The 16,082-nt window shown below is 45.2% G+C and overlaps 1 protein-coding gene across 1 annotated transcript; it reads left to right on the plus strand.

The window, feature by feature from the left end:
- Positions 1-256: 256 nt before the first annotated feature.
- On the plus strand, positions 257-15,075 carry FUNDC1 (FUN14 domain containing 1). The gene is made up of 5 exons (XM_029083125.1): positions 257-362; positions 3,307-3,463; positions 8,904-8,979; positions 13,688-13,816; positions 14,423-15,075. Exons 1-5 carry the CDS (start codon positions 335-337, stop codon positions 14,498-14,500), a joined length of 468 nt encoding a protein of 155 aa, XP_028938958.1. The 5' UTR covers positions 257-334; the 3' UTR covers positions 14,501-15,075.
- Positions 15,076-16,082: the final 1,007 nt, after the last annotated feature.

Genomic DNA, 16,082 nt, shown 5'->3' on the forward strand with positions numbered 1-16,082 from the left:
CTGATGACCCTGGATCACCCCCAGCGCCTAGAACAGTGCTCTGCACATAGGAAGCGCTTACCAGACCCCCCCAACAGTCGAATGAGGGAGGAAAATGGCGGTGGAGGCAGGGCGGGCGAGGACTACAACTCCCACAAGCCCCCGGGCGGCGGGGCTGCACGCATGCGCGCGACCTCAGGCGCTCCCTGCCGCCATGAAGGCGGCCGAAGGAGGGGGGGAATGACTCCCACCGCGCCTGCGCGGCCACCGAGACGGGGGCGATAGAGGGGGCGGCCATAGAGTTGCGGAGGAGGCGGGCGGATAGAGCGGCCTGGGGGACCGGCCGCCCCCGATCATGGCCGCCAGGACCGCCCGGCCCGCAGGTGAGCCCACCCCGGGCAGCCGGGCCCCCGGCCCCCCTAGCCCGACCCTTGTCCTCCCCCACCAGCCCCGGCCCCCGCCTCTCCCCTCCCCAGCGCTGGGCACCGTGCTCTGCACACCGTGACAATCATAATGTTGGTATCTGTTAAGCGCTTACTAGGTGCAGAGCACGGTGCTAAGCACTGGGATGGATCCAAGGTCATGAGGTTGTCCCCCCCTGAGGCTCACAGTCTTCACCCCCATTTTAACAATAATCATAATGTTGGTATTTGTTAAGCGCTTACTACGTGCAGAGCACTGTTCTAAGCGCTGGGGGAGAGCCAGGGTCAGGTTGTCCCACGTGAGGCTCGCAGCCTTCATCCCCATTTTAATAATAATAATGTTGGTATTGGTTAAGCGCTTACTATCTGCAGGGCACTGTTCTAAGCGCTGGGATAGATCCAGGGTCATCAGGTTGTCCCTCGTGAGGCTCACAGTTTTCATCCGCATTTTACAGATGAGGTCACTGAGGCCCAGTGAAGTAACTGGTCCACAGTCACACAGCTGATAAGGGGCAGACTCAGGATTCGAACCCATCACCTCTGACTCCCAAGCCCGGGCTCTTTTCACTGAACCACGCTGCTTCTCTAAGTAATAGCCCAGTAAATACCAATGAATGGATGTGACCCTTGCCCACTCATCCCTCCCCCAACTGTTGCCAAATTGTCCATTCCAAGCGCTTAGTACAGGGCTCTGCACCTAATAAGCGCTCAATAAATACTATTGAATGAGCTAGGTTTGGGGGGGGTCCTCCTCCCCCCCTCCCCCAGAAAAGGGGTGCACAGCGAAGGTGATGAGAATCCTCATCATCCTCAGGGTGCTAATATGAGTAATTTTGCTTTTGGTGAAGTGCCCACCATGTGCCAGACGCTGTACTAGGTGCCGGGGTGGGTGCAAGCGGACAGGCAGCCCCATTTCCTGCCCCACGTGGGGCTCAGGCTCAGGCCTCATCTTCCAGGTGAGGGAAACGGAGGCACAGAGAATAATAATAATGAGGGTGTTTGTTAAGCGCTTACTACGTGCAAAGCACAGTTCTAAGCGCTGGGGGAGAGATACCAGGTGATCAGGTTGTCCATGTGGGGCTCACAGTCTTTATCCCCATTTGACAGATGAAGGAACTGAGGCACAGAGCTCAGCGTGGCCTAGTGGAAAGAGCTTGGGCTTGGGAGTCAGAAGTCACAGGTTCCAATCCCAGATCCGCCGCTTAGCTGTGTGACTTTGGGCAAGTCACTTCACTTCTCTTTGCCTCGGTTCCATCATCTGTAAAATGGGGATTAAAACTGAGCCCCACGTGGGACAACCCGAGTGCCTTCTGTTAACCCCAGCACTTAGAACAGTGCTTTGCACATAGTAAGCGCTTAATAAATGCCATAATTATTATGATTATTATTGACTTGCTCAAAGTCACACAGCTGGAGCCAGGATTAGAACCCATGACCTCTCACTTCCAAGCCCGTGCTCTTTCCATTGAGCCACGCTGAGTGAAGTGACTTGCCCAAGGTCACACAACAGACAAATGGCGGAGTCAGGATTTAAGCCCATGACCTTCTGACGACCAGGCCCGTGCTCTATCCACTACAATAATAATAATTGTGGTATTTGTTAAGCACTTACTGTGGACTAGGCACTCTACTAAGCACTGGGGTGGATACAAGCAAATGGGGTTGGATACAATGCCTGTTCCATTGGGACCCCACAGTCACCCTCCCCATTTTGCAGATAAGGGAACTGAGGCCCAGAGAAGTGAAGCGACTTGCTCTGGGGCACAGTGGACAGGTGGCAGAGTCGAGACCCATGCGGCTTCTCGTGTGTATGGGTTAAGCGCTTCCTGGGGAGGTCAGACACTGGACTAAGAGTTGGGATAGAGGCAGGAGAATCAGATCCAGTCACTGTCCCACAGGGGATTCAGGGACCATAAATTCCCCACTTTGTAAACTTCCCAAACTAGGCCCCACCGCCTGGGCAGAGGCAGGGAACCCGTGAGGTTGGCAGACGGGTTTCTTTACCTTCCTTCACTGGAGGAGGAACCTGAAGCCCAGGGCTGGGATAGATGACCTTCTCCGAATCCCAACCCCCAAACTTCAATTCTGTAGCCCTCCGGATGATCTTTATCCGTAAAGTCAGAGCAAGAGATAATCTGTAAAGTGCTCAGTGCCGTCTGTCTAAAGCCAATCACAAGGGCAGGATTCTTGACAGTTCCTTTGTTTCTTCTCTCTAGAAGGAATTACCTTCTATGGGGCATCCTTACTGTGATGGTGTTTCATCTGTAATGAGCGCAACAACATGGAAAGCTTAGTCCTAGACCTTTGGTTGGTCTTAATAGTTGTGTCCTTGTGAGCATGATTCATAACAGTTCCTTTGTTTCTCCGCGCTATACGGAATTACCCTCCATGGACCATCCTTACTATGATGGCGTTTCATTCATTCATTAGTATTTATTGAGCGCTTACTATGTGCAGAGCACTGTACGAAGCTCTTGGAATGTACAAATCGGCAACAGATAGAGACCATCCCTGCCCATTGATGGGCTCACAGTCTAATCGGGGGAGACAGACAAAAACAATGGTAATAAATAGAATCAAGGGATGAACATCTCATTAAAACAATAGCAATAAATAGAATCAAGGTGATGTACATCTCATTCACAAAATAAATAGGGTAATGAAAATATATACAATTGAGCGAACGAGCACAGTGCTGAGGGGAAGGGAGAAGGGGAGGAGCAGAGGGAAAGGGGGGAAAAGAGGGCTTAGCTGAGGGGTGGTTGAGGGGGAGCAGAGGGAAAAGGGGAAGCTCAGTCTCGGGAAGCTCAGTTTCATCTGTAACTTAAGGAAGAACATGTAAAGCTTGGTCCTAGACCTCCGGCTGGTCTTAACGGTTGTGTTTTCTTCCTCTTCTCTTTTGAAGAACACGAGAGCGATGATGACTCCTATGAAGTGTTGGACCTAACAGAGTATGCAAGAAGACATCGCTGGTGGAATTGTGTATTTGGTCAAAGCTCTGGACCTATCGTCGAGAAGTATTCAGTAGCTACTCAGATTGTAATGGGTGGAGTGACCGGCTGGTGAGACAATAACTTTTTTGGTTATTCTTTCAAGATGTGTTAATCTGTCAGTCACTAGTTTTTACTGAGTGCTTACTATGTGCAGAGCACTGTACTGAGCGCATGGAAGAGTACAATACAATATAGTAGGTAGACACGTTCCCTGCCCACACAGAGTTCTCAGTCTAGATGGGGAAACACATTAAATAAAGAAATTATAGAAAAGTACATAGTGCTGAGAGGCCGAGGGTGGACAATACACTGTTTTTACAGGTTTGTAAAGGGCTATGTTGAGTAGAAAAATAGATGGATAGGGTAATATTACTTGTGGTATGTAAGTGCTTACTATATACCAAGCGCTGTACTAAACACTAGGGTAGATGATACAAGATAATCAGGTCAGGAACAGTCCCTGACCCCAATAGCTTCACAGACTAGGTAGGAGGGAGAACAGATATATTATAGATGAGGAAACTGAGGCACAGAGAAGTTAAGCCATTTGTCACACAGCGGGCAAGAGGTGGAGCCAGGAACAGAACCCAAGTCCGTGTCGGCTCCCAGGACATACCGCTCCTTTGTTTCAGGTGTAGCCACCTGTGAAGTTCTTTGATCCGCCACAGTCTGAAATTAATTTTCAAATGAAGAATAATAGTAGTTGATCATTTCATTACTATTTGAGGTGAAATTTCAATGTGATGAAAACAGGTTACATTGAGAACTTAGAGCTGCTGAATTCATAGGCCCTGTCAAATTGATCGTGGCAGATTTAGAAAATGTCATGGTTCCAGCGATCTGGTCCAAATGACAACATACTGTAATGAGCATAAAGGTAATTTTTAAAGCTAAAAGAGGGCAACTACACAAATCCTTCCAAACGTCCATTAGAATGGAAGGAGGGGAAGCAACTGGAACTTGATCCCTCCAACTGGCTGATTGGAGGGGATTTCCGACCCCCCAAAATCAAAGGATCGCAGGGAGATGAGGGCACCTAGGAAAGAAGGAAGAGGACCTTCACGGGTCATGTGTCCTCTGAGGTCCCGAACAGCAGTTGTTAGATTTTTGATTAAGAGGCGTGACGGTATCATTAGTTGCATTGCAAAAGCAGCATGGCTTAGTGGAAGGAGCCCGGGCTTGGGAGCCAGAGGATTTGGGATCTAATCCCGGCTCCACCACTTCACTGCGGTGTGACCTTGGGTGAGCCACTTAGTTCTCTGTGCCTCAGTTACCTCATCTGTAAAATGGGGATTAAGACTGTGAGCCTCACGTGGGACAACCTGATTACCTTATATCTACCCCAGCTCTTAGTACAGTGCATGGCACATAGTAAGCACTTAACAAATACAAATAAATACCATTATTATTATTATTATTAAAACAGCACTCTGGATACATAGGAGATTTTCAGAAGCAGAAGGCAAGGCCCACCATTTACGTCAGAGTGAGGCAGATAAACAAAAATTAGGCAAGAGAACATGACTGTATGTATATGAAAATAATGAATGTGAATAAATGTGACCTACGGGGGCATCTTGAGTTCCAGAGCGATGGGTCCCTGGGTTTGAAGTCTCCAGGACGTATACTCCCCTGTCCTCGGTTGCTCACGTTCCCTTTAGAGCAGGACTTGCAACGAGCGGATGGGTGGGTAAAGGTGCAGCCCATTGCCAAGGGCAGGCAAGAATATTCCCTACAAAATCTCCTAGCGGACAGTGACTCCAGCAGAGACTGATGCTGTGCCGTAGCACTGTATTCATTGTCATATTTATGAGCGCTTACTGTGTGCAGAGCACTATACTAAGCGCTTGGGAGAGTACTATGCGACAATAAACAGGCACATTCCCTGCCCACAACGAGCGTATGGCCTAGAGTGGGCAGCTGACAGGGTTGCTGCCTCGGCGGTTGGTAATAGTAGTAGTGGGGTTTACTGAGCAACTGGTGAGTGCAGCACACTGCTTTAAGCGCTCGGGAGAAGTACAACGGAAGCACAAGATCCACACACCCCAGCCCACGAGAAGCTTCCAGTCTTAGCCAGTGTGGTCCTCACTGTTCACATTGGCCGGCTATTTTCTGGATTCCCGGTTGAGCCTGTCCCCATATCGTGAGATGCCCAAGTGGGTCTTCGATCCAAAGCCATCACTGCCGACGACACGGTGCCAGCAGATATTCAGTGGGGCTTTGCTGGAGGGCAGAATGGTCACCTGTATATGTAATTTACTTATTTGTACTGGTGTCTGTCTTCCCTCTAGACCGTGAGTGCGTTGTGAGTGGTGAATATGTCTGTTGTTATATTGCACTCTCCCAAACGCTTAGTTCAGTGCTCTGCCATAGCAACCAATCAGTCGTATTTATGGAGTGCTTACTATGTGCAGAATACTGAACTAAGTGCTCAGTAAAGACCACTGATTGATCAAGTGCATAACCATAATTTATATTAATATCTGACTCCCCTTCTACACCGCAAGCTCGCCATGGGCAGGGAACGTCTACCAACTAGGTTATATTGTACTTTTCCAAGCGCTTAGTTATTTAGTTTGCGCCCAGTAAGCCCTCAAAAAACAGGATGGATTGATTGATCGTTAGAGCAGCGTATTCAAGGTCGGACCCGAAAAGTCATTGGTGGCCAAGCCAAGGTTTCCGACAACCCTCATCATTCCCTTTCACTCTTCCTTGGTTCCGTGTGCCCCGTCTCATGCCTTTTTGCTGTAAAGGATCTGCGTGAACAATGGTGCATAAGAAGTAGGAAAGAAAAATCAGTAAAGGATAGTATTAGGGCTAGCTGCATTAATATGTGAAACCTGAAGCTTCCTCGAGTAGGCTGCGCAGTCTACGTACACGTGTAGAAATATTGTGTTAATTCATATAACTGCTCCACTTTTTGTGTCATCTCTGTGAGACTATGAGTTCGTTGTGGGCAGGGAATGTCAGTGTGTATTGCTGTGTTGAACTTTTCCAAGCACTTAATACAGCGCTGTGCACACAGTAAGTGCTCAATAAATAGAACTGAATGATTGAACACCAAAACGGGAGGGCAACTCTGTGGGGAATTAATTGAGTCTGGAAATAAAAGGTACAGTAGAAAAAAGAGGAGAAAAAAAGAAAGGAGGAGAGGGGACAGAGGAAGGTAAGAGGGCACTGGAAACTGCTTTTTTTTAACCTCTTTTAGACCCTCAAGTGCTCCATGCAATAGGTATTTGGTGTGTTGTCCCTGTCCTGTCCTGTCTACTTCTTCCACTGTGGGCCAGGGCAGTCAATCAATCGTTACTTATTGAGTGCCTAACGTATGCAGAGCACTGTACTCAGCGCTCAAGAGAGAGTACACTGTAGCAGAGGGCGTAGACATGTTCCCTGCCAATTGAGCTTACCGGCTGTATGTCTAAGCTCCCCCCACTTTCTACTCCTCCTTCCCCTCTGCTTTTGCGGGGTGCTACAAAGAATAAACTTCCATTTCCTCCTTAGAAATTGGGATGGAACACTATGAAAGTAAACGCAGTAAACCTGTGACCCTCTAGAGCCAGCTTTTAGCCGATCCGACATCGTCCGATGTCAGCCTTCTTGGAACGAATAGAAGCAGTGTGGCCTAGTGGAGAGAGCACGGGTTTGGGAGTCAGAGGGACTTGGGCTCTAATCCAGGATCCAACACTTGTCTCTGTATGACTTTGGGCAAGTCACTTCATTTCTGAGCGCCTCGAGGGGGTTAAGACTGAGCTCCACATTGGACAGGGACTGTGTCCAACCTAATTAGCTTGTATCTACCCCACTGCTTAGTAGAGTGCTGGGCACATAATACCCCCTTAGCAAATACCATCTTTTAAAAAAAAACCAAAACCCAGTAAACTCCCTGTGGGCAGAGAACATATCTACCAACTGGGTTATAGTGTTTTCTCCCAAATGCTCAGTACAGTGCTCTGCATAGAGTAAACACTCAATAAATACCATTGATCAACTGAAAAGCATCGTAAACGTACTCAGCACTTGCCTGTTGTTGAAAAGGACCCATTTCTAGGAAGGCCCCCTATTATACTGTACGAGGGCTTTGAAGAACAAATATAGAAACTTTGTTTTTCAAAGAATTTTCAAATTGCACACCTACTGCATGTAATTATAGTCTTAGTGTAGGGAAGCATATTTAAGAAGATTAGGTATGAAGCTCTTATTTAATCAGTTGCCAATTCAGGCCTTAAGACTTCATGAGCTACGTTGAATCTAAATTTATAATTTTTCCTGAGTATAAAGATTAGCAGAATAAAGGAGGGAAGGAAGTCTATATTTAAGAATCCAAGCTACTTTTTAAACAAGATTGACCCTTTATTTAATTTAGAAAATGTAGAAGGCTTCTGAAAAGCAAGTCAAGGAGGACTGCTTGTGTGAAACCACATCTCTTTGACACTAAGTTGAGTTCACATATTATCAGAATTTACTTATAATGTGTGAAAGTCACTGAAAATGTGTGGAAACTCCCTTAGAAAGTGCATTTGCACCCAATTTGAAACAGCAGAGCACCCCCTGAAGAAGTCTTTTTTTTTTTTTTTTGGATCTAAACACATTTTTATAGTTTGCATTTAGGGCAACAACACTCCATAAAATAACAGCAGTGCAGTCCAGTGGAAAGGACACAGCTCTGGGAATCAGGAAATCAGATCCTTCCACTGGCTGGCCGAGTGATCTTGGACAAATCATTTCACCTCTCTGTGCCTCAGTTCACACATCTATAAAATGGCAATTTATTACTGTTCTCCATATCTCTAGATTATGAGCCCCACATTGAAAGGGATTGTGTCTGATCTGAATGTCTCGTAGCTACTCCAGGGTGTAGCAATGTGCTTGGCTTTTTTTTTTTTAAATAGTATTTAAGTGCTTACTATGTGCCAACCACTGTTCTAAATGCTAGGGTAGATAAAAAATAATCAAATTGGACACAATTCTTGTCCTACAGAGGGCTCACGGTCTTAACATCCATTTTACAGATGAGATCACTGAAGCACAGAGAAGTGACTTGCTCAAGGTCACACACCAGGTGTGTGGCAGAGCTGGGATTAGAACCCAGGTCCTCTGACTCCTGGGCCCGTGCTCTGTCCACTAGGTCATACTGCATCCAATAGTGAGTACTTAGTAAATAACAACTAACTGAACTACATGCCTGGCAATGGGCGCAGTTAGGTGTATATAAACCTTTTTTTATTTCATTAGAAGTCATGCAAATCACACAGTATGTCCAACCCAAGAAAAAATTGATTAGGAAGGACACGAGAAATATGTTCAAGAAGAGAACTGAAGAGATCTTTTTTGTTGGTTTCTTCAGTGTGGCAGTGTCTTCTCAAAAACAGCGACGGTCCACAACGAACCTGAAATTACAGAGTTATTATTTGGGGCTTATTGCCAGGATTGACTTTAAAATCTGCCGGAATGTTTTATGAAGAGGGACAAACATTAATTGGCTTCCCTATGTGTTTTTTTCCCATTCAAGGTGTGCTGGATTTTTGTTTCAGAAAGTGGGGAAACTTGCAGCCACTGCAGTGGGTGGTGGTTTTCTTCTACTTCAGGTATGTATCTTGTAGCACCACCATTATTGAGGTCAGAGGGAAGGTTATCATAAAGTACTGAGAATGAGAAACCTCACTCTTTCGTGTAGTCATCGAATGACAGATTTGAAAATGAGTCTTGTTCACCTTTGCTTAACAAGTAATTCTCAAGAGATTTCTGCACCCTCAAGGTATCCTTCTCAGACTGTTATTAAAAAAAAAAAAAATTAAATCCCCGAGGAGCAGTAGCTAAGCTAAAAAGTGGAAGTGGCTGGGAATGAGAGCTTGGAAGCATCCCAAAGATGGACCCTCCTGGTCTGTACTTATGTTCACATCCATAATTTATTTATTTATGTTAGCGTCTGTCTCCCCTTCTAGATTGTAAACTCGTTGTGGGCAGGGATCGTGTCTATAAACTCTGTTCTGTTGTACTCTCCCAAGCACTTAGTACAGTGATCTGCACACTGTAAGTGCTCAATCATTACGATCGATTGATTGCTACAACAAAAAACCCAACTTCAGTATCCGCGTGGGATGAGATGCATTAGCAGCCTTTGTCCTTGGAGCTGCTTTAGAGGATTGGGTTGAATACATTTTTCAAAGTGTGATTTTGCAAACACATTTTGAACTATACATTTTCCCTTTCATTGCCAACTTTGGTTAGGGAAACATTTCAATATCCCATTATCCATCATTGGAATTTATTCACCAGATTTTGGAAAGTATTCCTTTTGTAAATATTCCAAAGGGGCACATAGAAAGTGTTAGATAACCACTTTTTTTTGCCCTCTCATTCTTCAGTAGTGTAAAAGTTAATTTTGCTTCAGCTAACTTACAACTTTATCAGTATCTTTGTAAACTCCCACTAAATTGTCAGCTCCCTGTGGTTAGGGATCATGTCTACCATTAGACTGAAATCTCATTGTGGGCAGGAGATTGTGTCTGTTTATTGTTATACTGTACTCTCCCAAGCGCTTAGTACAGTGCTCTGCATACAGTAAATAAATAATTGTGGTATTTGTTAAACACTCACTAGGTGCCAGGCAGTGTACTAAGCACTGAGGGGGATAGAAGCAAATTGGGTTGAACATAGTCCCTGTCCCATGTGGGGCTCCCAGTCTCAATCCCTGTTTTGCAGATGAGGTAACTGAGGCAGAGAGAAGTGAAGTGTCTTGCCCAAGGTCACACCGCAGACAAGCGGCGGAGCCGGGATTAGAACCCATGACTGACCGACCAACTCTATTTTAGTGTAATAATAATAATGTTAGTATTTGTTAAGTGCTTACTATGTGCAGAGCACTGTTCTAAGCGCTGGGGTAGACACAGGGGAATCAGGTTGTCCCACATGGGGCTCACAGTCTTAATCCCCATTTTACAGATGAGGTAACTGAGGCACAGAGAAGTTAACGTGACTTGCGCACAGTCACACAGCTGACAAGTGGCAGAGCCGGGATTCGAACCCATGACCTCTGACTCCAAACCCGTGCTCTTTCCACCGAGCCACACTGCTTCTCTGTACCATCCCAAGCCATTAGTACTGAGTTTTGCATTCAGGATGCACTCAGTAAATTCCATTGCTTGATTGGTAAATTGAAGAAGAACCCATTAATGTTACAGGAAACGTGTGCAGCCACCATCGGGTTTTTAGGATCCTAGACAGAAGCATTGTACGATGTCTGGAAGAATGAAGAAATAGGCCCTGATTTGTCAGCTAGGCAGATAGTTTTCAAAAATCATGAAACCTCTAAAAAAAAAAAATCCCGTTAGCCTGTAAAGACTGTATTAGCTCCATTTCCCGCAGTCAATCGATCAGTCGTATTTATTGAGCGCTTCCTGGGGGCGGAGCACTACTAAGCGCTTGGGAGAGGACACTACAACAGGTTAGCAGACACATTCCCTGCCCACAGGGGCAGACCACAGTTGCCCTGTCCAGCCGTCTTCACTCCCATTTCCTCCTCCCAACTTTAGGAAGCCAAGAAAACCCAGGCATCCTCTGCCCGTAGCATCCTCCTTCCCAATTTTCCCTTCCAAACTCAGATTCTCCCTCATACCCAATTGGAAGGGAGTAGAGGGGAAGTAGAGTGTCTTTGTTTCCTTTTAGCCCGCTGCCTAATTTTTTTTAGGCCCACCGTTACGATCCAGTAGGCTCACTTTATTCAAGGGCATTGCTTTTTCAAGAACAATTTAGGCATTGGGCTTTTTCCCGGAAAAGCCTTAAATATTTATCAGTAGTCTTTATCAAATGAGGAATGCACAGACAGCGTTGTCATGAACGTCTTGTTCTAGTAATGATCCTATGCATTTTTTTAAATTTAAGATCAGGCTCTGTACTTAGGCTACACTGATGAGTTAAATTAGGTTTAGGTCGTTCTGTTTTTGTTTTTTAAAAAATATCCCTGAAAATCAGACATTCAAAGCAGTGTTTATTGTCACCACATAGACCAGCTGTGAAAGTTGGCATCAGATTGGGAGTAGTTTGTTTGCACCAGGGCTGTTGGTGCTAAAAGGATAGGTGGGCCCGAGGAAGATGTTAGGGAAGTCACGTGGCAGGGAATCAGCAATGGAATGACCAGGACAGGGAGAAACAAGGAGGGTGGGAGAGAGGAATTGTGGAGGAACAAACTGTGGACTGTACCCGGTTTGGGTGTGTTCACTGACAGGGCCTCAGCTCATTCATCGTCCAGACTGGAGCCTCTAACATTGATCTGCATTGATAATTGCCCTTAAATCAGTGATTCCCCATTTTTGTTATTTTAAACAACATGTTGAATCCATATTTTATGGATTCACAACCCCCAACCCACCTCCGCCCCCCACAATACACACACACACACAGACAGTAAATGGTTTTCATTAAGCATGTGGTTTTAAAGAGGATCATTATAGCGGATTTGATTGGATAATTTACTTCTAGCCTAATCCTTTAATATTTTCATTTCATGATTTGCAGATCTGCAGTAATCCTATACGTATTTTTGTACAGTGGTCTAGTATAGGCAAATTCATCAGTGGTTTAATTCCCCAATTGACATGTCATTAAAATGCTTTTCTTCTGGGCAAATAGCCATCTACTGACAATTGTGTTTAAAGGACTTTGAGAAGGAAAAACCTGCCGAACACCACTTTTGCACTCCTTATGAAGGTAAAGTGTTGCATTCAAGAGCAAAGAGCAGACTCCACTCCCTGATCCAAACCCCTCCAAAAGCTGACTCGTTCAGTGAGAATGAGTGTGAAAATTTTCCCGGGACTAACTTCCAAACTAGCCTCCTTCTAACAAAAACCTTGAGGATCAAGTTTTTATCTGGAATTTTGCTCGATTTTGCCTTTCTCCGGGACCCAACCCCTCGACCCTGGGCACTCTCAGTGGGCTACTGGCTCTAACCCCCAGCTTGGTTGCTCTGGGCTCCGCCTGAGCTTCTGCTCCTAGAATCCAGCCCCAGCCAGAGGGGGAAGCATTTATGTTATTTGTTAACTGCTCACTGTATGCTAGGCACACTGTACCTAAGCGTACAAGTTTATCAGGTTGGACACAGTCCCTGCCCATCATGGGGCTCCCCGTCTCAATCCCCGTTTTTACAGACGAGGTAGCTGAGGCCCAGAGAGATGAAGTGACTTGCCCGAGGTCACACAGCAGACAAGTGGCGGAGCTGGGATTAGAACCCATGACCTCCAGGCATGCTCCTTTCCATGATAAGCCTACCCTTTAGACTGTAAACTTCTTGTGGGCAGGGTATGAGTCTACCAACTCTGTAAGATTGGCCTCTCTCAAGCTCTTAGTCAGTGCTCTGCACACAGTAAGTGCTCAATAAATACCAGGGATTGATCGAAGGCAGACAGCCACCAGTGTGGGCCTTTCAGCCCTGACTGGAAACCGTCTGGGCTTGGCAGAGACCTGGGATGAGTACATCTGGCAGCCCAGCTCACACACCTCAGGGGGGCCACGGTGGACTGACCCCGCCGATCTTAACCTGCTCCCGCTCCCTTCAGAGCAACCTGTGCCCAGCCGAGCAACCCCGTCTGTTGTTAATGCAAGCCAGGCTAGCAGCCCCTTCGACTTAATCGTATTTATTGAGCACTTACTTGGTGCAGAACACCGTACTAAACACTTGGGAGAGTACAGTGGAACAGAGTTGGTAAACACAATCCCTGCCCACAGCGAGTTTACAGCTTAGAGGGAAAGGCAGACGTTAATATAAATAAATAAATTATGGGTATGTACATAAGTGCTGTTGGGGCTAAATAAAGGAACGAAATCCAAGGGCGAGGACGATGCAGAGAGGGGTTGGAGAAGAGGGAATGAGGGCTTAGGGAATACCTCTTGGAGATGAGCCTTCAATAAGGCTTTGAAAGTGGGGAGAATAATTGTCAGATATGCGCGGGGAGGGTGATCCAGGCCGGAGGCAGGAGGTGGGTGAGAGGTCGGTGGAGAGATAGACGAGATCGCAGTACGGTGACTTTAAAGCAACAGGCCCCCAAGAGAGGCCAAAACGAACTGTCCTTTTGCAGTTAGTGACTGCCCACTTTCCCTAAGACTTAATATGAACAGTTTGTTCCCACTCCCTGGTAGCAGTAAGCATGGAGATCTAAAATCCCCCAAACTCCTACCATGAGCCAGTCAAATCAATAGTATTAGTTGAGTGCTTACTCTGTGCAGAGTGCTGTACTAAGAGCATGGAAGAATAGCACCGATTTGAATGTTCCTTTTTTGGTTTTTTTAATATTTTCCCAGATTGCTAGTCACAGTGGCTATGTGCAGGTGGATTGGAAGAGAGTTGAAAAAGATGTAAATAAAGCAAAACGACAGATTAAAAAGCGAGCTAATAAGGCAGTACCTGAAATCAATACCATCATTGAAGAGGTAAACTAAATTCCTGTTTTTTTATTTTCTAAATTAAAATTAACAATTCGTATGTTTGTTCTTGCCTCCTCCTCCTCTCCTCAGAAATTATTGTGGTGGTTAGGTTGCCTAGAACCCAGAGAGAAATTTGGAGTAAAGTCTTAGAGATTCAGCATCATTCTTTATGGAGGAGTAATGTCAGACTTGCAGTTTCAAAATCAAAATAGCTGCAAGGCAACCATGCCAAACTCAAGACATTCGAGTTCTGTTCTTCTCTGACTGGACAGGTTTGCCTGCCTTCTTCCTTCGGATCACGTATTTTTGTACTCTCCCAGTAAAGTGGAGATATTGAAAAAAGCAGGTGGCGAAGGTGAGACTTTGTATAAAGGTTTTGCTTTTCGCCACTTTTTAACAGGTGTTTGGTCAAGGGATAGTGCTTTGTCAGGAGCATTTTGAAAATGCATTTAGCGCTCAAATGTTTTCTGAAATGTGACTTGTGAGCTCTCCAAAGATCTGCAGATCACCTCTCCTCATTAATGATATAATGAACTGAAAAACAAGTTGGGGACTCCTTTGGTTACATTTAATAGCAGGTGCAGCTTTATTGAAAATTGTTTTCTACTTCAGTCAACAGAGTTTATCAAACAGAACATCGTGGTGTCCAGCGGATTTGTGGGAGGCTTTTTGCTAGGCCTGGCATCTTAAAGAATGTGAACGTTCTGGTCCTGGTGGATTCAACCACAAAGAAGAAAAGTGGTGGCAGTGCACCCCCTCCAGATGTGGTGTAGGTCACAAGATTTTCCAAGAAAGGAGGATGACTGGCTGGTCAGCATTGAAATTTTACACTTTAGACGTTTGCCTTCCGAAGCTTGGCAAAACTAGGGTTTGCTGAAAAAATAAACTGTGCAGTATGTATAGCGTTTCTGGACAAAACCTGGCTAACCGTCACGAGTTTTTTTTTTATTTCAGGCTTGATCAGAAATTAGCATTTTTAATGTAACTATTGAATATAGAAACGTATCTGTCTCGCAAAGAGAAAAATCTGTTTCTGTTCTTTTTTCTAATTAAATGCTTCCTTTTCTTTAAGTTAAAGATATTCTCCATTTGTGCTCTAGTAAATAGTGCCAATAATGAAATGATATGTATTTATATTTCTAACATCAGGGCTGACATATCGTTATGAAATCTGGCTGCAATAAACTATAGAACTCTAATGCCCTTTTGTGGAAAAGAATTCAGAAATTATTATTAGAGTTATTAAAGGCAAAAAGAAAACCCCAGCTGTCTCCTGTCGCCATTCAGTATTAATGCTAAGGTTGTTCATGCTTTTCAGTGTTCTGTGCTTTATTCTTTTTTTCTTAATGTACAACCTGGAGTGTGTATATTTACACAAAGAGCCACCATGGCAAAGCCGTCTTCAGTGTTTTCCATATTCAACGGGTTAATATATGTGGTATTTGTTATGGGCTTACTGTGGGTCAAGCAGGTAGGGTAAATACAAGATAATCAGGTCCCACATGGGGCTCACAGTCTAAGTAGGAGGGAGAATGGGTATTGAATCCCTATTTTTCAGATGAGGGAACTGAGGCACAGAGAATTGAAGTGACTTGCCCAAGTTCACACAGCAGATGAGTGGCGGAGCCGGGATTAGAAGCTAGGTCCTGACTCCCAGGCCCGGGCTCTTTCCACTAGGCCACGCTGCTTCACTAGTTCTGCCAAAGCGTGCTTTTGGCATGGATTTTAGCTAAAATGCACAGAGGAATTACAGGATGTGAGGAATCAGCAGACAAATGGAGGAGCCGGGATTAGAACCCAAAATTGTGTGGAGTGGCCAAGATTAAGTCTTACCGTGACCCTGTTGATTAAACTGAGTTCCCTTGGATGAATATTTGTTAGCTCTCCTTGGTAGGAGACTGATTCATAGTGATGGTTAAAACTACTGTTGACTCTCGGTAGTTCCTGGTACCATCCCAATCCACTGCTAAACTATGTTAATGTAAAATATCTTGTACATTCTTGCCAACACACATCTTTTATGCTTCCGACTTTCTTTTATGTTTCTTTGTCAAGACTTTAGTTCTTAGTCAAAAAGAAGAGCCTTCAGGATTTGAAGAGCTGATCCCCTTGAAGTTTTGCCTCTCTGTAGTGAGCTGTGTATGCTTTTGACATTGAAATGCAAACCAGGTGAGTGGTTTTAGAACAGAGGAGAGTGAAAATTCAGCTAGAGTGGATGGCTGAATCAGTCTTGGATAGAAAAGCGTAAATAAAATTAACCCTTAATAAATGC

Source organism: Ornithorhynchus anatinus, chromosome 18 (assembly GCF_004115215.2).
Source record: "Ornithorhynchus anatinus isolate Pmale09 chromosome 18, mOrnAna1.pri.v4, whole genome shotgun sequence".
NCBI classification, from domain to species: Eukaryota; Metazoa; Chordata; class Mammalia; order Monotremata; family Ornithorhynchidae; genus Ornithorhynchus; species Ornithorhynchus anatinus.

Excerpts from the sequence above, each read along its gene's own strand:
- FUNDC1 (XM_029083125.1), top strand. The coding sequence starts at position 335 with ATGGCCGCCAGGACCGCCCGGCCCGCAG. Across the intron at positions 363-3,306 it reads CAGGACCGCCCGGCCCGCAG|AACACGAGAGCGATGATGAC; the intron begins GTGAGCCCACCC and ends TCTCTTTTGAAG. Across the intron at positions 13,817-14,422 it reads TCAATACCATCATTGAAGAG|TCAACAGAGTTTATCAAACA; the intron begins GTAAACTAAATT and ends TTTCTACTTCAG.